The 26,072-nt window shown below is 44.6% G+C and overlaps 1 protein-coding gene across 1 annotated transcript in view; it reads left to right on the forward strand.

The window, feature by feature from the left end:
- KIF5C (kinesin family member 5C) overlaps positions 1-26,072 on the forward strand; it is a 158,106-nt gene that overhangs the window by 62,417 nt on the left and 69,617 nt on the right. Inside the window, exons 4-10 of the mRNA XM_055398476.2 lie at positions 7,395-7,499; positions 12,196-12,244; positions 12,504-12,559; positions 13,233-13,320; positions 17,576-17,700; positions 20,301-20,405; positions 20,773-20,921. Coding sequence (XP_055254451.1) covers positions 7,395-7,499; positions 12,196-12,244; positions 12,504-12,559; positions 13,233-13,320; positions 17,576-17,700; positions 20,301-20,405; positions 20,773-20,921 — 677 coding nt within the window. The remainder of the gene's footprint in view (positions 1-7,394; positions 7,500-12,195; positions 12,245-12,503; positions 12,560-13,232; positions 13,321-17,575; positions 17,701-20,300; positions 20,406-20,772; positions 20,922-26,072) is intronic.

Consider the following 26,072-nt stretch of genomic DNA (forward strand, 5'->3'; position numbering starts at 1 on the left):
AATGGTATCTTCGTGGTGGCCCTGGCTGACCCATGAGTGTTGGGCCAGCCCTTGTGGTCCCCTGGTCCCCTCCATGCACATCGTGAGTGAATGTGTAGCATCCTTCCCCAGAAACATACACCCCTGGTCCCCCTGTGCCCTTAAGGGTGTGCCCCCAGCTCTAATTGTTGGCCCTGGATTTCTGTGGCTCCAGGCAGTTTTCTAGACAGGGCAGGCCTGCAGAAATACTCGTCCCCTTTTACCTCTTCTCTTCCTGCTTTTTGCCATGGATTTGACTCCTAAACAACCTTTGGGGCTGGATAATTGTTCTAAAGACTGGGCCCACCTGACAGGTGAGGAGAGGTGAAGAGTGGTTATTATAAGCAACTACAGAGGAAGTCTGAGGAATTCATCTCACAAGCAGCAGGGCAAGATGAATCCTTAATCCTTCAAGCTTAGGGTTTTCATTTACGGTCCCCTCTTGGGACTGTCACTGAGTTGGCCGCTGCAGACTCGGTCGGTTTAGCTTATGAATCATTCCTATTGAAGAAGAGATCTCAAAGGCACGAGGCTAATATCCTCAGGGCCCTGGTGCTCTGCTCATGCCGACTTCAAGTGGGGGGCCTCATTCCTCTTGTGTTGACTCACTTCCCCCGTTTCGCTGGGACGGAGGGCTTCAGAGACTGCACGGATTAAAGGAAGCCCCAGGTTTATTTGCTACCTTTTCCAGGTGGAGCAGGCTTGTTCTTGGTCACCCGAGCCTTTTGGTCTCTCTTCCCTGCATCTTACATCCTGTGGCAGTGCATCTCACATTCTTGGAAATGGGGTACAGGCTTGGGTGTACCCCACGCTTCTGCTTTGGCCCCTCTCCTGACTCTCTGGGCCCCAGACACTTACCTGATAGGCACTAGAAGAACTGCGGTGATCCATTGCCTGAGTTTCACCCACTCCAGTAGCCATGGGCAGAAACTCCTTCATAACACCTGAGAGAGAAAGAGTAGGAGATGGTTTCTCATGAGAGAATCATTCCTTAGTTTTCTGAAAACTTGCCCAACCATATACAATACAAAAAAAATGCAATATTTAAACCCTCCCCGCCAAATCTTACAAAATGCTTACACTCGTGACCTTTTAAACTTTGGGATTAATTCATCTTTGAGAAATAAATACAATGTATTTGCTAAATGGCAAAAATTTAAATTGTAAACCAACAAACGAGAGACCTGTCCCCGGAGTAGAATCTTTGTGTTGCATGTGGGTGGCCAAGGATATAGGTGGATGTGAAGAGATGGCAAAGAGGTGTGCCAGCCCCTTCACGCTAGAATTGGAGACGTCGTATTAAATGAGAGCCTCTCCAGCTGTCTGTGACTGACTGCGTTAACCCCGCACACTGGGAGTGGTCCTGTGGGTCTGGAGGGACTCACGGGACCTAAAAGGAACAGGATACTGTGCGGGCGGTTCTCACAGTTGCCTGAACTCTGTTGCCTTTCCTTCCTTGTCAGTTTCAAAAGGTTGCTGGGAATGAGCTGCTTTCCTTTACTGTGCCTCTGGAGGATCACATGCTTATGTCTACAGGAGGAAGGAGTCGGGTGGATGGGGGTCCTACCCTAGTGCCTTCCCACTCCCTACATACTCTGCATCTGGCTCATTCTGAAGGGGGATGATAGTTGGAGGAAAGGTAGAAAATATTTTAGAGGAAAGAGGAAAGGGGAAGCCCCACGCTGAAGTCTAGACATTGTAGGAGACCAGGAAACCCAGGGCCCTGAAATACAATTAAATAACAACAACAACAAAACGCTGCAGGGCTCTCACCTTCTACAAGGAGGATTTTATGTATTCGGTATTACACATTGTGATCTTTTAAAAGCTCTGGGAAGGGACTGTTAATTCCGTGAATGGACAGAGCTGTCACATTTAAAAGCTGTTTTTCATTTTAATCCGCCACCCCTTCCCCCCCGCCCCAGTTTGGGGTCTGGCATCCAGTGGTGATTCCATTACCTTCTATTGAGGGGAGCAAACAGATAAGCCCACATAAAATTGGAAAGATTAGCTTCTGAAGATGGTGCATTTCAGGCGGATTTTCAGCACAAATGGGAAACACTTGGCAGTGTTGGTGCTAAGCTGAGGGGACCCTCGGTGTGCTGGGCCCTGGCTGGGTTCTGGAGGGCAGTGTTCAGGGGCTGGTTGGAAGAGGGGTCCTGGGGTGCTGGCTGTACGGAGAAGAGAGGGCTGCACCTTTGTTCAGAGCGGGAGGCTGGGAAGGGCTTCTTCACCCTGTGCCTTGCTTTTTGGTCCACTTCTGCACGCTGATTCAGATGGATGCAGACATGCTGTGTTTTTCCTTCTGCCCAAAGGGACACCTGGAGGCCCTGGGAGGGCACAGGCTGTCCTGCTGCGAGGAGCTGCCAAGTGGTTTTTCATGAGCCTGTCTGCGTGCATTGGTGCTTGTGTGCTGACGGGCCCCCACTCTCCCATCTTAAGTGTTTCAGGAAACTCTGTCCTGCTTGGGAGACTGAGGAGGCCACTGGGGCTGGAACAAAGGGAGTCTTGTTCCATGGCCAATGGCCTGGGTCTGGTTTCTGCTTTCACATGTGGTCCAAGAAGGCCACCTTCAGAAGTGGGGAAATTACACAGCATTTGAGGAAGATTATACAGGATGCAAGTATTAAAATGTCTCTTTTGCTTTCTGGGAGAAACAAGATGCTGGAGTGGTAATGTCCACTCAAGTTCATCCCTGATCCTCCAGCCGACCGAATTTGTCCCTGTTCCCTGAACAGCAGTGTGCTCTCTCAGTCCCTCCCCCGTTCTCCTTCTCCTGTTTCCTCTGCCCACAGTCTCACGTCCGTCCTTAATCTTACTCATCCCTCAAGATCTTGTGTCTTTCAAGGAAGCCATCCCCTGTCACCCCAGCTGCAAGGGATGTTTCTGTTCTCTGAGTTTCTAGAGCTCATTGCCTCTTTATTACCTTTTTTGCCTGTGGTGACTATTTACTGTTTGTGTACATACACCTTTCATTTGCAACAGAGACGCAGTGAAGACCTTTGTGGAATGCCTCTCTGTCTCCTACACACACCACACAAATCCATCATCACTGCACCACACATCCACCACACACGCCTATACCACACACGCCTCCACACCACACCGCCTCCACACCACACATGCCTCCACACCACACCCGCCTCCACACCACACACGCCTCCACACCACACACACACCACACACGCCTCCACAACACACACGCCTCCACACCACACACACACCACACACGCCTCCACACCACACCCGCCTCCACACCACACCCGCCTCCACACCACACACACACCACACACGCCTCCACACCACACCCGCCTCCACACCACACACACACCACACACGCCTCCACACCACACACGCCTCCACACCACACACACACCACACACGCCTCCGCACCACACACAAACACGACCTATCCCCACACCATACACACCACACAAATCCATCACCACTGCACCACACATCCACCACACATGCCTATACCACACACGCCTCCACACCACACATGCCTCCACACCACACCCGCCTCCACACCACACACGCCTCCACACCACACACACACCACACACGCCTCCACACCACACACGCCTCCACACCACACACACACCACACACGCCTCCACACCACACCCGCCTCCACACCACACACACACCACACACGCCTCCACACCACACCCGCCTCCACACCACACACACACCACACACGCCTCCACACCACACCCGCCTCCACACCACACACGCCTCCACACCACACACACACCACACACGCCTCCGCACCACACACAAACACGACCTATCCCCACACCATACACACCACACAAATCCATCATCACTGCACCACACATCCACCACACATGCCTATACCACACCCACCTCCACACCACACACACCTCCACACCACACACGCCTCCACACCACACACGGACCACACACACCTCCACACCACACCCGGACCACACACGCCTCCACACCACACACGGACCACACACGCCTCCACACCACACCTGGACCACACACGCCTCCACACCACACACGGACCACACACGCCTCCACACCACACACGGACCACACACGCCTCCACACCGCACCTGCCTCCACACCACACACGCCTCCACACCACACACCCCTCCACACCACACACGCCTCCACACCACACACCCCACACCACACACGCCTCCACACGACACACGCCTCCACACCACATACCCCACACCACATACCCCACACCACACACGCCACACCACACACGCCTCCACACCACACAAGGACCACACACACCTCCACACCACACACGGACCACACACGCCTCCACACTGCACCCGCCTCCACACCACACACGCCTCCACACCACATACCCCACACCACACATGCCACACCACACACGCCTCCACACCACACATGGACCACACACACCTCCACACCACACACGGACCACACACGCCTCCACACCGCACACGCCTCCACACCACACATGCCTCCACACCACACACAAACACGACCTATCTCCACACCATACACACCACACAAATCCATCGTCACTGCACCACACATCCACCACACCCGCCTCCACACCACACCCGCCTCCACACCACACACCCCACACCACACATGCCACACCACACACGCCTCCACACCACACACGGACCACACACACCTCCACACCACACCCGGACCACACACGCCTCCACACCACACACGCCTCCACACTACACACAGACCACACACACCTCCACACCACACACAGACCACACCACACACGCCTCCACACTGTACACGCCTCTGTACCACACACCCCACACACCCCACACCACTCACGCCTCCACACCACACACAAACACGACCTATCTCCACACCACACACATTCTTTCTCACCACACCTCACATTGACAGCCTTCCCCACACATCCTCATGCCTCTCACACCCACACACTATGTACACAACACAAACATACACTACACAAACACACATCATACCTCACACTCAACACACACACACACACCCACCCTCCCCCCCACACCCCTCCACACACAGATTATTTTGGCATCCTCAGTTTACTGAGCATGAAGGCCCTCACCATTCTTGGGCTTATGAGCTGGAAGAAAGCATCCTGGCCCTTAAACCTCTGGTAGCTTTTGTATCACTGCGTCACTATGGGAATGGGGGATATTACTAGGCCTTCTCCAGACAAACTGGTGCTCCTTCTTGTATGATTTTTGGGTTGAGTCTTCAGGGAAACAAAATAGGGAGTATCCAGACTCATCCTGATCCTGCCTTGGTTCACACCCCGACGAAGGCAAAAAAGGGATGTCAAAACTTGTGCGCACCCAGAATTAGTTGGAAGATCAGTCTGTTGAAAGCAAAGGCATCTAGGGAAACAGATTTGAGTCAATTATAAATGATTTTTGGATTATCAATCATTCTCCTTTGACTGTGGGCCACTGAGGAGAAGCTGAAGTGTTGTGGTGGATTATTCAAGAGCTCCAGGTCGGGGGTGGTGGAGGAGGATACTCTTTGGACTTTCTGAGTCAGATTAGCCCATTGGTGTCACATTTGATAGAATAGAGATCTGTGTTTCCAGTGTAGGTACCATTTCTGCAGGCAGAGTCCACAGTCCAAAGCATGGGGTCCAGTATTTTGATTTGTTACATGTTTATAATGGCCAATGAGAAGTGATGGCTCAGTAATTTGGCTTTGTTTTCATTAGCTATATCTAGGGGTAGTAACATGTTTAAAGACTCTTCAGGTCAAATAAACCCTAACAACTGCTTAATAAGAACATTATTATGAGCCGAATAGTAACATTTATTGCCACTAAGCCATTATATATACTTTTCAATTTAGATTCTATAGTAATTCTATGCAGTAGATATTGTACTGAGTCTCATAAGCCCTGGAAAGAAATACTTACTGGCTATCCTGCCTTTAGGGAGTATACAGTTAAACTAAAAATAACAAGAGAAATACATGAAATGATTTAGGATTCTTGGCACATGAGGCATTCCAGGAGAGTACCTATTTTCCCGGTAAGAGAGCTTTGCCAGAGGCCAGAAGTGTCTGAATTCAGCTTTTCCCTTGCTTTGGAGAGTGGGCGGTCAGGAATCAGCTGCCTGAAGAACGGCTCATAATGAAAAGTGTTTTGTGGCCTGTAGTTTGTGCCAGGGTTTGTGTGACTTCTTGCTTTTCATAACTCAAATATTGGCTTGAAAGTCATCTGAAAGAAAAAGAGGACTTAATTGAGGAAAACAAAGCAGATCTTCCAGGTACTGGGCAGATTTGGAACAAAGATATGTGAGTCAAATTCCTAAAGACTATTGGGCATTCCTGGAAAACCAGAGAGCAAATTGGCTTTTCTGCCAGCTCCATTTCTTCCTAGAATTTTAGAACTTCTGAAAGACAAAGTGATCTGGGTATGCAGTTACTGATAATTGCTTTGACATGCAAACCCTGTGTTTATGAGGTTATTCAACGTGGAACTTAAGTGTTCCTTTGGGTATGTGTGTAGAGAAGGCTCTCTGGAAGTGGTACGCTGAGGTCCTTTGTAAGTCTGTTGCTTTAAACACTTGTAGAACTCCTCTTGAAGAATTAGTTTTAGGTACTATACTGTATCTTTTTGAAAGTCTTTGAAACAGCAAATTCTGGATTTTGAAAATGGATTTAGTGATAATTGAGATAACAGAAACATTCATCTATCCATCCATATATTAGGTAAAATGAATACAAGTGAGAGAAAGGGGTAAAAAGTTTATGAGCAGATTTACATATTAGAAAAGCCAAAATATTTGAAACAATAAAACCTGGGAAGTATAGATTTTAAAAGAAATTGATAAAATGGATTTTCTTGATTGGTTTTTAAAGTGCTACTGCAGGTATTTGCAGAATCAGGTTCTTAAAAATGTTTAGGCAGTGATAATGTGAATGAAACTATGTGTATCAGCTCTTGATGTGATTTCATGAAGGCAGATTAACTTGGATTTGTAGGTTCTGGTCAGTGTGTAAACAATCCAAACCAAAGCCCACATTTAGTATGTTACAGTCACGCATATAACCTCATTCCTTCTCCGGCTGTCTTTCTCTCCCTCTACCCACAAGCTCACCTGCGTGCACACTGATCTGCTGCCCCCAGTGGCAGCAGGAGGGGATATTGTGGGCTTTCAGAGCCTGACAAAATGTGCTGTCCCATGTGGGCTTGAGTTATCCTGCTAACTGTTGGTCTGTTGGCTTGTGGGGTGGATCTCCAGGGGAGCAGGCAGTGTCTGTGTTCTGTTTAAGTGTCTCCCTGCTCCTGTTTAAGAAGCCTGGGGCTGGTCCTTTCTCTCTCTCACACGGTGCTCAGGTACCCAGCACTCTTTAGACACCTGTGTTGTGTTTTTCACTCATTAGGGGAAGCTACACGACCCTCAGCTCATGGGCATCATTCCAAGGATTGCACACGACATCTTTGACCATATCTATTCCATGGATGAGAACCTGGAGTTCCACATCAAGGTAAGTGCAATTGATTGAGTCCCCAGAGAAGAAACTGGGCCCCGAATTGTGCTTCTTTGCTTTCCTCTTTTTACATGCACGTAGAAGATGATTTTATTGATTTTAAGTGACAGTCCTGTGGTCAGCAGAGCCATATTTATTATTTAATGGCTTAGGTCAATACCAAGGAAGTACTGAGATAAAGGAAAAGCCCTTTTTGGGGTGGAATCATCGTGATTGTGGTCTGCCCCTTTGCCCTGTGGATTTCTGTAGATATGACTGGCGTGTGTCCGTAATTGGGTAAGGACAGCATTTCCCAAAGTGTGTCTGGGGAAACCAGTCCCTCATGTCATTACTCAGTGGGCTGCCATGGAGAAGACTTATGTGGCCAAATTAGCTGGGAAAATGCTCTTGTTGAACAATTTAAATTTACCCATGCTGAAGTATGCTATTGTGTAATGCACTTGTGCACAGTGGACATGTGATATATTACATTTCCATGCTTCTTAGGCTGAGGACCTGCTTTTCCCTTCTTGGAGGGCGACAGACTAGCATTTGGAGGAGTGCGTTCTGAGAAGAGCTGAGAAAGGGAATTCGTTTCCTTCTTGTTTTTGTTTTTCATACCTGTGTTCTGGCTTAAATTTGAACTGAAAAGGGGAGATTTCTACTCTCTTAACTATGGCTGTTAATTCTTAATATTTGGTATGAGTGGTATATTCATTGGAACTCCTTTGTTTGCAAGTGACTGAAAGTCACGTGTTTAAGCAAATAGAGGAAGTTGTGGTAGATAAAGCATCTGACAGCGGGTGTGGGGGCCGGGAGTTGTGGAGAAGAAAGAATTCCAGGCTCTGTTCTTCCTTAAGAAAATTGTGATATGGTTCACATACCGTAAATTTAACCTTTTTACAGTGTACAATTTAATGGTTCTTAGTATATTTTCCAAATTGCACAACCACAATCAGTGAATACTAAGCAGATTTATTAAGTAAGTGTATAGACAGTTACATGGAAGGTCTTACAACACAATTTAAATGAAAGGGGAATATATGGTTTCCATAAAGAATATTAGTAGCATCACCTCTGAAAGGTGAGATTACAGATGATTAGTTAAATCAAAGTTTTGTACACGTTTATCCTAGAAGGTGGCAAGAAAACTAGACACTGAGGAGGCAAAATGCAAAATTAAACCTGAATTTTGAAAAGTACATTCTATAAGACTTCCTGTAGTCTTTTACCAGCAAAAACAGGTTCTGACACCTACTTTCCTTTCTACTTTTGGTAGTCCTATTATTCAAAAATCTTTTGTGAAAAATATACCAGCAATAAAGTACAGACTTCTATTGGAAATGTCAGATTAGCTCTGTATGATGCTTTCAGGATCACTGGTTAATTCCAGAACATTTTCATTACTGCCGAAAGAAACTCCATCCCTGTTAGGGTCCCTGTCCCTGCCCTCTTGCTTTGTTTCTTTCCCTTGTTCCAGACCATCTTTCTCTTTTGTGTGTGTGGGAAAGAGGGTGACATCACAGCTTCTGCTCCCCATCCCCTTATTTCCAGCCCCTCATTCCCTTGGGAAGGAGCCCATTGACCCAGCCTTGGTCTGATGAGCTGTGTCCAGGATGCACATGGCTGGTGGGGTCCCTGCCACAGTGACTGTCACAGGGGCAGGGTTGACAAGGATAGGGAGGAGAAGGGGGCATTTCTAAGATGACTTGGAGCTGAGTAGACCAACCAAGAGGCTGATGATCCTTGAAAACTGGGACCCAACTGCCTCAGTTCAGTTCAGTCGCTCAGTCGTGTCCGACTCTTTGCGACCCCATGAATCACAGCACGCCAGGCCTCCCTGTCCATCACCAACTCCCAGAGTTCACTCAGACTCATGTCCATTGAGTCAGTGATGCCATCCATCTCCTAGGCCCATCATTTTAGAAATAAGGAAAGTGAAGTTCAAAGGTATAGAGTCCAATGGCCCAAGTGATATCAAGTCCTCAGCACAGTTGAAATTAGACTCCTGATCTGACCAACCCAACGTGTAGTACCTGTTCCATTATATTAAATTTCTACCTTCACTTATTTCTGTGGTGTGTGCATGCTAAATTGCTTCCATTATGTCTGACTCTTTGCAACCCTATTGACTGTGGCCCACTAGGCTCCTCTGTCCATGGGATTCTCCAGGCGAGGATACTGGAGTGGGTTGCTGTGCCCTCCTCTAGGGGATCTTTCCAACCCAGGGATCAAATCCTGCATCTCTTATATCTCTTGCATTAGCAGGCAGGTTCTTTACCACTAGAGCCACCTGGGAAGCCCATTTCTGTGGTACCTTCCCCAGATTATATAAAAACAAGGCAACAACTGTTTGCCCATTTATAAAGTACATCTGGCAGATCTTTTTCCTTACAGCTCCCTTTGTTGGCTGAAGCCAGCTTCTCCTCCTTGCCAGAGTTCTTTATATCTGAGGATGCAGAAGCTTGTTGCTTTGATGGGATCAAGATTTAGGAGCTTAATGCATCTTTAAGGCTGTTTACATTTAAATACCTTGAACCACTGCAGGGTTCTTATGGGATAATCCTGGAGTAAGATGTTAAACCAATTATTGCCCTCAAAATAGGGTCTCACATTAGAATCTTATTAAGATAAAAATAGCCCCAGCATGAAGGGAGGGAGGAAAGGAGGAATGATACTAGTGTGGAGGGCAGAATTTTACAATCTAGGGTCCTGTCCTGCATTTGTAGTTATGTTCTCTTATTTCACAGATAAAAATTGTTAAGTAGGCAAGTTTGCTATTGATTACTCCGTATTTCGAACTGAGTAGTGACACGCTTAATCAAGAAAAAGAGGTGTGATTAAGACAGTATTGAAAATCTGCTTCTTAAAGTGAGCCTCACAGAGGTTTCAAACATTATTTCTGAACGTGCTTTTAAATGCTTATTTATTTTTCTTCCATCTGGTCTTAAGTATTTGAGGTGACAGAAATAACAAAATTCACCCCCCTCCCAAGAAACCACTATCTGCTATGGTAAAAAGAAATGAATAAATCAGAATTCTCTGTATGCTTATATTAAATATGAAAAAGATTCTAAGTGCCAGATTTGCTAACATCTACTTCACGGGTGGTCTTCAGGTGTCATTAATTTTCCCTGTAACCTGTGGAAATAAGGACACATGCTTCAGATCTCAGAGTTAACAGAAAAGTCTTAATGAAAAGCAGACAATTCTGAAATACAGAGTGGGTTGGAGCCGGGGTTGAGTGGGCTGCAGAAGGACTGGGTTAGAGATGTCTAAGGTTTAGAGACCAAGCAGACCCTGGAATCGTGGCCTCAGGGAGAGGTTTCTGGAGCAGTGGGTAAGGTAGGTGTGTCTGTGACAGAGCGAGTAATAGGGCCATTTGACTGGCATTCAAGCAGGCAGAGGTTGTTGGGGAGAGGATGCTCAGCTATAGATTCCAGGGTTTGAAGCCAGGACCCCAGATCGCAGAGAAACAAGGAGTCAGGAGGTTCCAGGCTAAGACAGACAAAAGATAATGAACCAGTACTGAGCTGGGTTGGGACTAGTGCTGGGTTAGGGAGTTTTTACTTCGCTGGGTCTACAGCCAAGACTGGTGGTGCAGGGGTGAGGTTTGACCTGTAGAGTTGCATCCCAACTTTACAACTATTTTTTCAGCTTTTTAGAAAACATCTTTTTGATTCAATCCTCTGTTTAGATTTCCGGGGAGGGGGAATTGCGGGGGGGAACCATGAACTTGAGGGAAGGAAAAATTGATCTGGTTGGCAGAAGGCAAGTGTAAGTAGAGTAAAGAATCCTAGAGGGAATTTTTGGTATCAATGGCTTCATAAGACAGATGGGAGCATTGAAGTCTAGGTTCTTGATTACTTGTGAGTTAAATCTCCAAGATCACATATCTAGTTAGAGTTGTTCCCAGATGTCAGCCTGGGGTAAGGGTCACCTGGAGAGTTTAGAAGTGGATCCCCAAATCCTATTCTTGGAGATTCTGATTCAGGAGGATTGCTGTAGGGTTCAGGGCAATTTAAACAAACGCTGAGTGAGATGCTGGGACTGAGGTTTGAGAATAATTCATCGAAAGGCTTCGTTTCCTTCTCATAGATTAATTGTCTTTTATTAAGTTACATTTTGTTTAAGTCCTTCCTGGACTCCCCAAAGCTGGCCACTGTCACCAGCTCCCTTGCTGTTAGTGGTTCTGTAGTTCTAAGCGACTGCCCTATCCCCCGCCCCACCTTCTTTATCTGAATGTTTGGAGCATGCCCCCTCCCTGGTCTGATGAGGCTGTCAGCGTCATGCCCAAGGTGAGGCCTACTGGCTTGTTGACAGTTACTTGCAAAGGACATGTTCTGCTCTAGCTGTTGTCGCACCTAGAAGTTTGCTTGGTGCTCATCTAAGGTGAAAGGTAGAGTCTTCCATAAGACTAGCACAGGATGTGAATAACACCTGGTTGGGAGCATGGGGACCTCTGATGTGTGGGTGGGAGGGGGCCTGGCCGCTGAGCAGGGACTCTTAGAGCAAGCTGACAAGTAGGAAGCAGGAGGCCGGTGAGAGGCGGAGCGTTGGCCAGAGCTCGCCCCTCTAGACTCTGAATCTTCATTTTGTAGCCTTCTTCTCACTCTTCATAGCATGACAAAAAAAGCTTTTGAAAGTTCTAATAATGATGTTATTGAAATACAAGGTGGCATTTCTGTTTCAAAATCAATTTGTTTTTAATCAGGTTTCCTATTTTGAGATCTACCTGGACAAAATCAGGGACTTGCTTGATGGTGAGTAACCCGAATTCTTGTCCTTTGTTCTGTAACTAAAGTCCAGGGAGGTTGAAATGTTTTATAGCCCTTCTGCTTCAGGAATTTATAGAGACGTTCTGTTGCCTTCAGGCTGTCTGCTTATTCTCAGCCAAAGCTTTAACTTGAGTTATTGCAGATTAGATCTGCCTATCTTCTGTAACAATTTCTATTTTTCCTCCAATACAGGGCCTTTAACTTTTCTTTTCTTCTTTGCATGTCATCATTATCGTCTCTGTAGTATCCAAGACAAACTTGGCTGTTCATGAAGATAAAAATAGAGTCCCGTACGTAAAGGTATGAGGAAATCTTGACTGATGATGCAATTGATTTCCTTCCAATCACTGTCATAATTATTACCTAAGATGCCCAGAACACTACCTAAAAAGTACATATCCATATTTAATAGTTTCTTATATTTAATATTCATCTGGTTAAAAAATTGGCATTTAATTTCTTCAGTTGTATCTGTGTAAGTGTATCCCAGATGTCAGATCACAGGAGGTAAGAACTAGAGAACTGAACAGACATTATTCACATTTAAAGAGGCTTTGGGATCGAGTACAGTTGTTCATACTTGGCACTTAGAAGAAGCCTATTGTAGCATTAAGTCTATAGCTTCAGTATCTAATTACAGTTGGTGGCTAGATTGAAAGGCGAAGCAAGATTTCATCCGTTTCTTTCTCCATCATTGGTTTTCTTCTTTATTTTCTGTCTCCCCTGCTATTAAGTGTGACTATGTACTTAAAATCTGGCATTTCTTTTATGGTTTACTTCTGGGTTTCCCAGTGTTTCTCAGACTTCTTTTGGATGTAGAATTCAAGCCCTTGGCGAGAAGGAAGAGTTTTTGGGTCGACACTGTACCCTTTCTCTGCATCTCCAGTTCCAGAAGTGGGAAAATGTTTAGCTGTTTTAAAGTCGTGTTGCTTTTCAGTTTTTCAGTGACCAACTTGCTCTGGCTGTCTTGCAGGGGTGCACCGAGCGATTTGTGTCAAGCCCAGAGGAAGTCATGGATGTGATAGACGAAGGCAAAGCAAACCGCCATGTGGCTGTAACAAGTAAGCCTGGTGTGGTGTTTGCTCCCCTCTAACCTAGGACACAGACATCTGCCTACTAGCAAGGTCGGCTGCGGGTAATGAGGTCCAAACGGAATAATGCCCAAGAAGGCAGTTATAAAGCAGTGACTGGCACTCAGACACAGGGGTGTGTGCAGTACCAGCGGGCCTGGGCAGGTCCTGGTACAGAAACAGCGCCTTCTGCTGTTCAGGGCCTGTTGGAAATGTTGGGTGACCTTGGGCCTGGGTAACAGCCTGAGCCTGAACACTGGGCTAAGCAACCAGCCAGCCAATTAAAGGCGGAAGAAAGTAAGCTTCTAAGCTCATGTATTTTAACTCTATTATTGTTTAAAAAATCCAAACTGACAGATTCTATATGCTAGTCATACACATCAAAAGAAACGATGATTTATATCCCCTGTAAACAAGGAAAAGAAAGACACAGAGGAACTCGGAAAGTGGGGCCAGGTGCTTTATTCTAACTCTTTGCTGCCTTGTCCATAACAGACACAGTCAGGTCAGCTGGTTGACCTTGTGGTGCCTTCCTCGGGGAAACAGGTCATGTGGTGTTAGAGCTGCAGAGGTTCCATGAGAAGATGTCTGTCTTATTCAGAGGGGCAGGGACAAATGAGAGTGACTTCTTGTGAAGGTCTGAAAGAACAAAGAATTTCTAGCTTTGAAGAGAGAAACTTATCTGGGCAGGGCATGTACAGTCTTGATGTCTTCAAGGTGCTGACCTTCAGAGGGTCAGCTTGCATTGTTTGATCTGAATGAGACCATCCAGGACAGAATACTACAGAGAGGCAGACTTTGACCTACTACAAGAAAAACCCTTGTCCTTAGCTGTTTCATGTAAAGCCTGCTACCTGGAGAGGTAGTGAGTCCTCTGCATGGTATAAAAGAGATTCAAGCACTGCTTGGTTGTTGACTGGTTCTATGATTTTTTGATCCAGAACTGTAATTCTCAACTGTTTCTCTACTGCAGCGCATGTATCAGATGATATTCATCTATGTGGCAAGTTCCATACCTGAGCCTAGACTTGTATATAGTATGGGTTAAACTCTATTTCTTTCTCTTCTGCTTAGGCACTTACAGAAAGAATGATACACTTACACTAACAACATCTCTTGTAAAGAAGTTTCCACTCTGTTTCTCTAGTTATGAATTATTTGTGATATACCTGATAGTCTATCTTGGCCCTCTGCTTCAGAACTGTTGGTACAGAACATTATACTTTTTTTTCTCATTCTGATAAGATGTTTTCTTTTTAAATTTTGTTATATTATGCATAACATACAATTTACCATGCCACCTCATGCGACGAGTTGACTCACTGGAAAAGACTCTGATGCTGGGAAAGGTTGGGGGCGGGAGGAAAAGGGGAAGACCGAGAATGAGATGGCTGGATGGCATCACCGACTCTGTGGGCATGAGTTTGAGTGAACTCCGGGAGTTGGTGATGGACAGGGAGGCCTGGCGTGCTGTGATTCATGGGGTCGCAGAGAGTCGGACATGACTGAGCGACTGAACTGAATTGAACTGAAGTGTCCAGTTTAATGGCATTAAGTATATTCACAATATTTGCAACCATCACCATTTTCCAGAAGTTTTAATTATCCCGAAGTGAAACTCCATACCCATTGAATAATAATGGCCGGTACTATACTCCCTCCTCCCAACCCCTATTAACCATGTCCTACTTCCTGTCTCAATGAATTTGACAACTCTAGGTACTTCATATTAATGGAATGATACAAGTCCTTTTGTGACATGCTTGTTTCACTTAGCACAGTGTCCTCAAGATTCATTTACGTTGTAGCATGTATCAGAGTTCCCTTCCTTTTTATCAGGCAGAGTAATGTTCCATTGTATGCATACACCACATTTTGTTTATCCATTCATCCATAGATAGACATTGTATTGCTTCTACCTTTTGGCTGTTGTGAATAGTGTTGCTGTGAACATGGGTGTTTAAACATCTGTTCAAGTTCCTGCTTTTAGTTTTTTGGGGGTATATACTCCCAGAAGTAGAATTGCTGGATCACATGATAATTCTTTTAATTTTTTAAGGAACAGCTATATTGTTTTCCATTGCAAGTGTACCATTTTGCATTCCCGCTAACAGTGTGCAAGAATTTCAGTTTTTCACATCCTTGCTGACACTTCTTATTCTCTATTTTTGTTTTCTTTTTAATAGTCATCTATTGTGTGATGATGTAAAATGGTATCTATTGAGATTTTTGATTTGCATTTCCTGAATGATTAGTGATGTTGAGCATCTTTTCATATGCTTCTTGGCCATTATGCACCTTCTTTGGAGCAATGCTATTCAAGTCCTTTGCCCTGTTTTTAAAAATTAGGTTGTTGGGCTTTTGTTGTTGTTTATTTGTAGGAATTCTATATATATTCTGGATCTCAAGCCCTTGCCAGATATATGATTTCAGATATTTTCTGTCATTCTGTGGGCTGCCTTTTCACTCTTTTGACAGTGTCTTTTCATACACAGTGTTTTACATTTGATGAAGTTACATTATTTTTGGTGCTGTTGTGGTTTGTGTTTTGGTGTCATATCCAGATCATTGCCAAATCCAGTGTCATGAACCTTTTCCTCTATGCTTTCTTCTAAGGTTTTATAGTTTTAACTTTTGCATTCAGATTTTTTATCCTTTTTGAGTTAACTTTTATATATGACCTATGGAAAGAGTCCAACTTCATTCTTGCGTGTGGTTATCCAGTTTTGAATTTGGTGAAGAGACTGTCCTTTCCCCATTGAGTGGTCTTGACATACTTGTCAAAAATTAGTTGACCATATTAAGTGAGGTTTTATTTCTAGGCTTTCTATTCTGTCTTGTTGGTCTATATGTCTGCCTTTATGACAATACCACACTGTTTTGATTACCATAGCTTTGTAGTAAGTTTTGAAATCATTAAGTGTGAGACCTTCAACTTCGTTTTTTTTTAATGACTGTTTTGGCTATCCAGGGTCCCTTGACAATCCATATGAATTTTAGAATGGACTTTTCTATATAAACAATATCATTGGGATTTTGATAGAGATTGTATTAAATCTGTTGGTAGTATGGACATCTTAACAATATTAAGTCTTTTAATCCAAGAACAAGGTTAGCTTTCCATTTACTTGTGTACTCTTTAATTTCTTTTGGCAACATTTCATAGTTTTCATTATTTGCCTTTCATTTTCTTAGTTAAATTTATTTCTAAGTTCACTTCAGTTCAGTTCAGTCGCTCAGTCGTGTCCGACTCTCCGCGACCCCATGAATCACAGCACGCCAGGCCCCCTTGTCCATCACCAACTCCCGGAGTACACTCAAACTCATGTCCACAGAGTCGGTGATGCCATCCAGCCATCTCATTCTCCGTCGTCCCCTTCTCCTCCCGCCCCCAACCTTTCCCAGCATCAGTATCTTATTCTTTTTTCCTATTTTAAATGGAATTGTTAATTTCCTTTTTGGAGTGTTCATTATCATAATATATAATGCAACTGATTTTTATGTATTGGTTTTGTATCCTGTCAAATTCATTAGTTCTAACATTTTTCTGGAAACTTTTAGGGTTTTTTTCCCCCCACATAATCAGGTTAGATGGTTTTGAGAACTGATTACCAATGTGGGTTGAATAAGACAGTCACTGGGGTCCTTGTCTGCCTCATGAACAAAGACCAAGATCCAAGAAGATTTTGATTTGTGTTACTTGATTCCAATGAAGCATATTTCATCTCTGAGACTATGTTCCTAGCATGGGTTATAAAAGAAATGTATGTCTTAATCCTTCTTTAATAAAGTCATAATTCTTCCTTAAGAAAGGTTGTGATATCACTGGTAAGTCAAGGCCTGCACACATGAAGAAGATGGAATACATTAGGTACCAATCATGGTGATCAAGGCTGAGGGACTTAAAGTAAGGCAGAGGAGGAAGCCTCGAGCTCTTCAAGGGAGAATCAGACTAGACTGGAATGTTGGAGGACGGGGATTTCAGGCAGAGCTTGAGAATCTGTTGTCTTAAGCCACTGACATCAATTTTTAGATTAATTTCTCTGCCACATGAAGGTATTTTAAATCTTTCATTTCTAGAATGAGCATTGTTTTTTGGAAGAAGTGGTCTCAGATAATTTTTGAAAATTGAATGGACTTAAAAAAAAATGAAGCTATTAGACATGATTTGTTGTGTTTTTGATTGAGAGGCTTACTACTAAATTTATGTGTTCTCTGTAGAGCAGTAAACTCTTTTCCTTTTCAGACATGAATGAACACAGCTCTAGAAGTCACAGTATCTTCCTGATTAATATTAAGCAAGAAAATGTAGAGACTGAAAAAAAACTCAGTGGGAAGCTTTATCTAGTTGATTTGGCTGGGAGTGAAAAGGTAATTGGTTCTTTATTTGTATTATCCACAGTTTCCCCCTGCAATTTGCTTCAGTGTGCAGTGGTATAATTTTTATGTCTTTCTAGTCCCTGGTTTTAAAGAGCTTTTAAAGTTTCTGATGTTGTACCACGATGTTATTAAATTTAACCTTCATTTCCCTGCTCTTTCTTTTCTGGTCCTGAAGTTCCCTTTTCACGTCACAGGAGGAACTTTGAATGCAAACCCTGATTTATGCCTAATAGAATCTGATGATGACACAAGTCTAGTGTTTGGTGTGAACTTAGCCTGGTGAAGGCAGCTGTTCAAAGGTGGGAAGGACGTGAACTTCTGAGGGCAGGAAAAAAAAAACCTGTGTTGTAACAGGTTCAAATAGGCCAGGAAGGGACTTTGCCATTGGAATGTGGCAGGCTTGCCTCTGCAGGTCTGTTTGCTGATAAAAGATCTGGAACGTGGGGCTTTCCCTGCCTTCCTGGCTTCTCTCTCCAGCAGGTGTGAACTGCCCCAGTTCTGCATGGGCAGCCTCACTCCCTTCAGGGTACAGGGCCTGAAGCCCGTGTTTAGTCACAAGCCCTGACCGTTCTGTGATTTTGTCAGGATTTTCTTTTGGCATCTGGACCCTGTCAGTTCTCTTCCAGGGACACTCGGCCACACTCCAGATCCAATAGGCTTCCCAGCACCTGCCCCCTGCCCTCCCACCTCACCTCCCCAGCACCACTGGAAGCTCCTGTGGCCACACCTGAGCTGGGGGCACTGCCCACCTTGGGTGACATCATAGAGCAAGTCTCGGCACACAATACCCTGTGGCCTACCTCATCGCTGATGTCATGCAGACTGTGTCCCCATCAGGGCAAGCCCTGAAGCTCGGTCAGTCTCCCGAACTGTGTCATTGATCCCCGCTTACTGCTCCCACCACTGAGTTGCCGAACACCAAGTTATGACCACTGTCATCTGTGTAAGTAATGGCTACTTGGGTTGTTCTCCTGTCTGCATTTGTACAGCCTGGAGCAGATGATTGTCTGGATAGTCCTATCTGGGACTTGAAAAGTGTTCTGGTCCAGCTTGAAACTGTAATTAAATAGAGGCCCACCAGCACAGGAGTAAAGAGTAGCATTGCTCACCTCTAGACCGGCCATTAGCAGCTGGCATCTACTCTGCTGCCCCAGCTGTCGTGTGGGTCCAGACAAAGCTCTTAGGGATCCTTTGCCTCATCCCGAGCTTGCCCTATTTCCCTTTGGAGAACAGAGATAAGTACTCAGGGCCTAAATGCAGTGGGAAAGTGCTTCATGCAGGCAGCTGAGAGTGGAGGCCTGTACAGCATTGGCGGTTATTGCTTATGATATTTATGAGGTGTTTTAAAGTTGTGGACCTACAAGTTGTTTCCTCTGCTCATATCTGTGTTCCTTGCCCTAGATGTATCCACATGAATGTGTCAGAGTGATCTAGTAGAACAGAGCTCTGGGGCTTAGTCCCATCTCCCCGAAATGTGTTCTTCCCTTGGGTGAGCAATTTGACATGCCTGGAGCTCAAATTTTTCTTGTCTGTAAAAGGAAGGTGATTGTACTTGTCTTGCATATTTCATGGAGCCAAGATGCTCAAATGTGAAAGCACCTTAAACACCATAAATAGACTGTTACTATTTGTGAGCCGGCATCTCTGTGATTTCTCCATCTGTAAGCAGGGGACCCACACACAATTTCTGGAGAAATACTTGAATTTTTCTTTGAAAAAACACTCCCCTGCCCCCCGGACATGCATTCATCTCTATCATTGGGAGTTTCTCCTTTATATGTAATTGAAATCCATCTTCGCACAGTTTAAAATCTTTTCCCCACTGTTCTTTCTTCGGAGAGCAGCTGCTCCCCCTGTGTCTTTGGTCCAGTCAGCAGAGCTATGAATCATGTTGAGTTCCTTTTTTTTTCTTTCCTAGCATAAGTCAACTGCTTTGTACCCAAAGCAAATGCTATACATACGAAATTACCAGTAATAACAGAGCTGAGGAGGAATGGTGCATGGTTCCTCTAACTATGGAGAAAAAAAATAGATTCACTATGTAATATGCATTTTTTTTTGACTTTTCATGCCTTGTCAAGTATTTTTCCCTTTGGATGGTTACTCCTTTTTTTCTTACTATGGGAATAAGTAGGGAAGGAACAGAGTCTGGATAACTATCCCCATCACGTCTTGACCTTTGCTTGAAGTTGGACCTTGTAACGTCCATTCATTGTGGCCAGGACATCGTTTTCTCTTTGCATATTCTCAGCGTGGGGATAGTTCAGTCTTGCAAGACCCCAGCCTTTCTGTAGTGACTGTGCTTTTGGAGCCTGGCATCCCCAGACGGACGTCCCCTGGGAAGTATCTGCAGTTCTACATGCGAGGCATCCGAGCCATTCCTCTAAAACCTAATTGAGAGGAAAATGACAATGGGAGAGAACCAATCCCCTGCCTCGGGACTGTGATTCTCACTCACTTGTATTTTCCCCAGCACTCCAGGAGGGTTCACCTCAGGTCCTTCCTGCACGCGTCCCTCTCGTGAGTTGGAGTTTTCTCCTCTGCACCTTTGCTGTCCTGTGCAGCTCACTGCTTTCTCTTCTCTCTGGTAGGTCAGCAAAACTGGTGCCGAGGGAGCTGTTCTCGATGAAGCTAAAAATATCAATAAGTCTTTGTCTGCTCTTGGAAACGTGATCTCTGCTTTGGCAGAAGGGACGGTAAGTGATTGTGTCCCCATCTATTAAATGATATCTTGAGAAGTTGCCTCTTGGATCCATGTAATCTCTCTGCCACCCACCCCAGTGATTCATTTGTTTTTGTTTGGAAAGGGACAGGGGGAATCCTGGCTATGGACACCCTGCTTGAAGGGAAATCTAGCTCATTAAAGTGTGTGAATGGTGATGCTAATTTCATATGACCCAGGTCCCACAATGGGCATGCTAAACTTTGGCAAGATGAAAAGACCAGGCCACAGATTTTTATTTCACGTGTTTCTAAGTCCAGTTCCCATCACTAACTTGCTGGCCTCTGTATTTTCTCTTTGAATTGGCTGTAGCAGACAGTATTTTTTCTTTTCCTAAATAGAAATCACATGTGCCATACCGGGACAGCAAGATGACTCGGATTCTTCAGGACTCCCTGGGTGGGAACTGTAGAACCACCATCGTCATTTGCTGTTCTCCCTCAGTCTTCAATGAAGCTGAGACCAAGTCAACGCTCATGTTTGGACAGAGGTGGGCATGACCTTTGTAACCTGTGCTCTGAGCTGGGTCTTAGGTGTTAGGGGTGAGTGGTGAGGTGCTTGGGTCAGAAAGGAAACAGAGGGAGGGGGCAAGCAGCCTGTTAGTAATTTGCATCTAGCAGGTGACCTGTAAAACTTGAGGCATCATGTATTGAGGCTGAAAGAAAAATTATATTTTAAAATAATAAGTATGAATATGTCTGTCAAAGGTATGATGTTAAAAAAAAAGTCCAAGCTTATTATAGATGCGATTATTGGTAAATCAGTGGAATTTTAGTTTTGTTTTCATGGAATTAAGTCTGACTCTCAGGTTCACGGAATTAAACCTTAACTCTCAGGTTCGAGCATATTCAATTCAAGACTGGTAACTACGAGTTACAAGTGGTAGTACTACTATTACTGCCAGTAGCTACTTCAGTATTTGGAATCCATCGCAAATTTGCTGATAGACTAAATATTAAAGAGCCGGGAGAAGAAGTCCTGATGCTCACCCTGGGGGTAGGAAATACAGCTGTATGCTGAGGGAAGGGGAGGATGGCCTCATCTTCTCTTCTTCAGAAATGTCTGAAGGACATTTCCTAGATGTCTGGGGAGTGTTACTAGGTAGGCAGCAGGGACAGCCGGTCATCCTCCAACAGCATTCCCAGTATGCGTTAGTTCATCCCTTCCCTTTTTTTTGGCTCTGCTGGGTCTTCATTGCGGTGTGCAGGCTTCTCTGGTTGTGTGAGCAGGCTTAGTTGTCCTGTGGCATGTGAGATCTTAGTTCCCCACCAGGGATCGAATCTACGTCCCCTGCAGTGGAAGGAGGATTCTTAACCACTGGACCACCAGGGAAGCCCCATCCCTTCTTTCTTGACCTTCAGTCATGGTCTGTCAGTCAGTGGTTTTGAGCCCCATCCTCCCTGCATGGCTGCCTGAAGTTCTAGTCCCTAGAGTGCTTGTGTACTGTGGATGGGGGCGATTCTGAGCATCTTCCGTGCTCAGTGGGCTGAGCCCAGAGCTGAGGTTGGGAGATGCAGACTTACTGACATCATCCCCTTCATGCAACTGTGTTATTTTTGGACAAGTTACCGGTTCTCTTCAGGCTCTGCCTTATGCCCGGAGCACTCCCTTCTCCCAGGAGTGTGTGATTATGCCTGAGAACTAGTTTAAGATGCCTAGAGAAAAGACAGATGGTGGTGGGCATTCTGGATGGGAGATTGTTATGGCTTGTTGAAACCACATAAAACCCCAGTCATTTCCTGAACCCTCACAGAACATGGAATTAACCAGTTATGGCACCTGTGGGATGTGTAAATAAATAATAATCACACTGAACTGTTGTAGAACTAATATATCTTTTAGATTGGACTTGGGTCCTTTATTTTCTCTGAAATCACTTCCTTAATTAGCCAAGTGCTTAGGTCAGTGGGTTGCAGAAGGATAACACCTTCTTTTCTTAAGGGTCACGGGATACCTATAAACCAGTATCTGCTTGTGAGAAGCATAGAATACTGTGGTGATCATCCTGTCTTCCCCATCTCTCTTGGTTTCTTTAAAAAAATTTTTGACCATGTCATGCAGCATGTGGAATGTTTGTTCCCCAACCAAGGTTGAACCTGTGCCACCTGCACTGGAAACGTGGAGTCTTAACCACTGGACCGCCAGGGAAGTCCGTCTCCTGGTTTCTTAAACTTAAGCTTTGACAGTTTCCTCTGAAGACATTTTGGAGGAAACCAGCCCTGGATGCATTTATAAAGGGAACATCTCTTAAAAAAAAAATTCCCACCCATAAAGCAAAGATACTTTACATCTTTGCAACCCAGAGTCATCCTGGGGCACAGGCTCTGTCTCACGGCTGTTGCTGGTGGGCATGTCACAGCTGTCTAGAGGAAGAGTTTTAGGTATCAGTGGGAATGATGGTTTACTTTCTTCTTATCTCAGTGAGGCCATCATAGCATCATCATTATCATTAGCACTTTTTTTAAGGAACTAGCATGTGCCAGACATGTCAGAATCCTCATAGAAATTGTGTCAGGTAGGTGTCTCTCCCTTTTGTACAGAGGATGGGATTGAGACCTAGGCTCCAAGCCATTAGGTCCTGCCCCTGAGGCCACAAAGCTGGTAAACTGTGGGATGTTACTGGACTGAGGCTGTATCACCTGACCCGCAGCCTCTTCCATGCGGGCTGCTTGATCAGGAATCTAGATGAGCATAGGCCTCTGGGGCCGGTTACTCCAGCTTTAAAGCTCAGCTCTGCTCCTGACTCATTTTTTCCTCCCTTTTCCTTCTCTTGGAGCCTCAGTCTCTTTGCCTGTAGGGAAAAAAAAAAAAAAATATATATATATATATATATATATAAAATAATATAATAACACCTACTTCTGAAAATTATTGGGAGGGTTAGATGAGTTGCTTCAGTTTTTACTCAGCCCAAGGGCTGGCACGGAATATGGTGTCCAGTAATTGCAAGTTCCTTCTTTCCTCCGTCTTTGAACAGGCTTGGGAGAGTCACAGTCATGCACGGGGCTGGACCAAACGTGACATGAGGTACAGGAGACAGCTGTAATATAAGGATCAGGACTGGATGAGGCAGCAGAATTGGATTTCTGCAATGATTGATGAAAGAAATCTGATAATTAAATGCTGATAATTTGGGATACCAGGAAATAAAGAGTAGGTCAGTTATATTTTCAAATGCAATAGGTTAGTTTGTAATCTTTTGTCAGAGTTATCTGAATACTGGGCTCCATGAGGATAAGAATTAGTTTATTACCAGCATCAGTGAGTGGCACCAGCAAGCACTTCGGACAGCTGGGACACAGTAGGTGGTCAGGAGACAGATGTCATCAGGTGAATGAGCCGGTGAAGCGAAGGCTTCTTGTGTCGGAATCCCAGAGCATTAGGGCAGTTGCTGTACTATGACACCATTATGTCCAAAAATCGGTTGAGGTTTAGATCTGTTTTCCTGCTTATAATTAGAAATGTGTTATGTTTTGTTCCCTTTCCTCCATCTTCAAGTTAGTTAGTGGATTCTTCAAGGACATGTGACTTCTCTACGGGGCCAATACTTGCTTTATTGTTAAATACACACATTGAACCCAGTTACACAGCAGACATGAGTCTGAACCTTAGATTAGACATGGTACTGATAGCTAATGAGATTAAGCACTTTGAACTCAAAAAAGACTGCCGGGCACCTCCCAAATTCAGTCTAATGAGTGTTCATTATACTCTTGCTGCAGGGGTGGCCACACCTACGGGCAGCACGAAGTTCCCTAGTTATCACCACATGGTTCTTTCAAGAACATGAAGAAAGTCCATGTTTGTTGTTAAGCCATACTGTATTGATGTTCTGAATAAAACAGTAGTAGGTCCTTTGAAGCAGTGGAAACATGACAGAGTGTACAGATGCCTGAGGGCAGCCTTCCAAGTCAGCACTCTGCAGGATTCTAGATGAAGTCCTAGAATTTAAAGGAAAAGATTTCACTGTGTCTGTGTCTTGATTTCCGTGATGGTGGCTCTTCTCTTGGGTCAGGCCTGTCGCTTTGTGTCCCCTGAATGCCCAGCATTGTGCTAGGAAAGTGGTAGAGCCATTTCCTGAGTTGTCATAGAGCTTTCAATCTGGTTGAGGAGGCAATACTTGAATTTCCAGGCGATGGAGAGTCAAAGAGCTGTCCTCTGTCAGGAAGCTCAACACTTGCAGCCTTAAGGGCTGGGGACTCAAATTAGAGCAGTTTCATTGATTCTCCTTTTTCATCTGGCTTCTGGCATTTCATTTTCTAGTCTTTAATTACTCTTCCAAAGTACTTTACAGCACCATTTGGAAAGGATATTTTTAAGTTTTAGAAGTATAAACTCAAATCCCCAATTATCTCAGAAGCCTGTTTAGTGTACCTTGATTTGGGGCAATAATGAGGAAAAGGGGAAGCCCCTGGGGGCAGACCAGTTTAGAAACAGCCTGAATCAGCACATCATTGACACCAAGTGTTTTGATTGATCCAGCATGAATAATTCAGAGGCTTTGTTTTGTTTTTTTTTTGAAAGTTTTAAAGATTCTCCAATAAGTTTATTTTGCAAACCTTTTGTATTTTGTTTTACTGGTTTACACTGTAATAAAGAGAAAAATGTTTATACAGTTACAATTTTGAACACTGAACTATTATCATATTAATATAAATACAGATTTTTTGAAACTATTTCATATTGGGGTTCAGCCGATTAACAAACAATGTTGAGGCTTTGTTTTGTATGTTAAATGTGAAAGAAGAATGGATAGTTCAGGAAAAGTAATATTCTTTCTTCTTTTTCCGATATGCACTTTTCAGGGAAAAAAAAACACAACTGTGCCATTTCATGCTCAGTTTGATGGTAGCTGGATTAGGCAGAGCCTGAGTGGTGTATGTGCCACACGCATGTGTGCAGAGCTTGACAAGTTCCCTGCAGGACCAGAGTGAGAGCTTTGGTCAAGGAAGATGCATGGCTACAGTTTTGACATACAGTGGATTAAGACTCAAAACGGTTCCTGTTGGAGAGCCTGTTGCCAAAGCACCCATAGGTTAATTTTTGCTCTTTGGAGGATGAGATGTTGTGGATGACAGTTAATTTACCTGGATGCCAAAACCTCATCCAGGTCGGTCATTTCTTAATATTTCTTGGGAGACTAGAGTTTTTCAAAAGACCAAATTTAAAGCTCTTGGTTTCTGCTTCCCTACATCCCCCACTCATGAGCAGGGAAGTGGCCTCACCGGGGAATGGGAAGGTGCTTTGTGGCAGTCACGTTTCCAGAAGAACATTTGGTGTCTTACATGGGAACTGGGACCTAGAGTAGAGTAGAAGTTGTGATGGTTTTATGTGTGAGCTTGATTAGGCTGTAGCAGCCGTTATTTAATCTAACACTAACCTGGGTGTTGTTATGAAAGTGTTCTGTAGATGTGGTTACCATCTAGCAGCAGTTGACTTTAAGTAAACACATTATCCTCCATAATAGAGGTGTGCCCCATCCAGTCAGATGGAGGCTGTAAGAGCAAAAAATGAGGTTTTTTGGAGAAGAGGAAATTCTTCCTCAAGAATGCAGCAACAGTTTCTGCATGAGTTTCCAGTGAGCCAGTTTCTTTAAATAGATAGCTAGACAGTTGGATAGAAAGTATATCTTGTGTATCTG

The sequence above is a fragment of the Moschus berezovskii genome, chromosome 2 (genome assembly GCF_049115385.1).
Source record: "Moschus berezovskii isolate FMDL1 chromosome 2, NW_MosBer_1.0, whole genome shotgun sequence".
Taxonomy (NCBI): Eukaryota; Metazoa; Chordata; class Mammalia; order Artiodactyla; family Moschidae; genus Moschus; species Moschus berezovskii.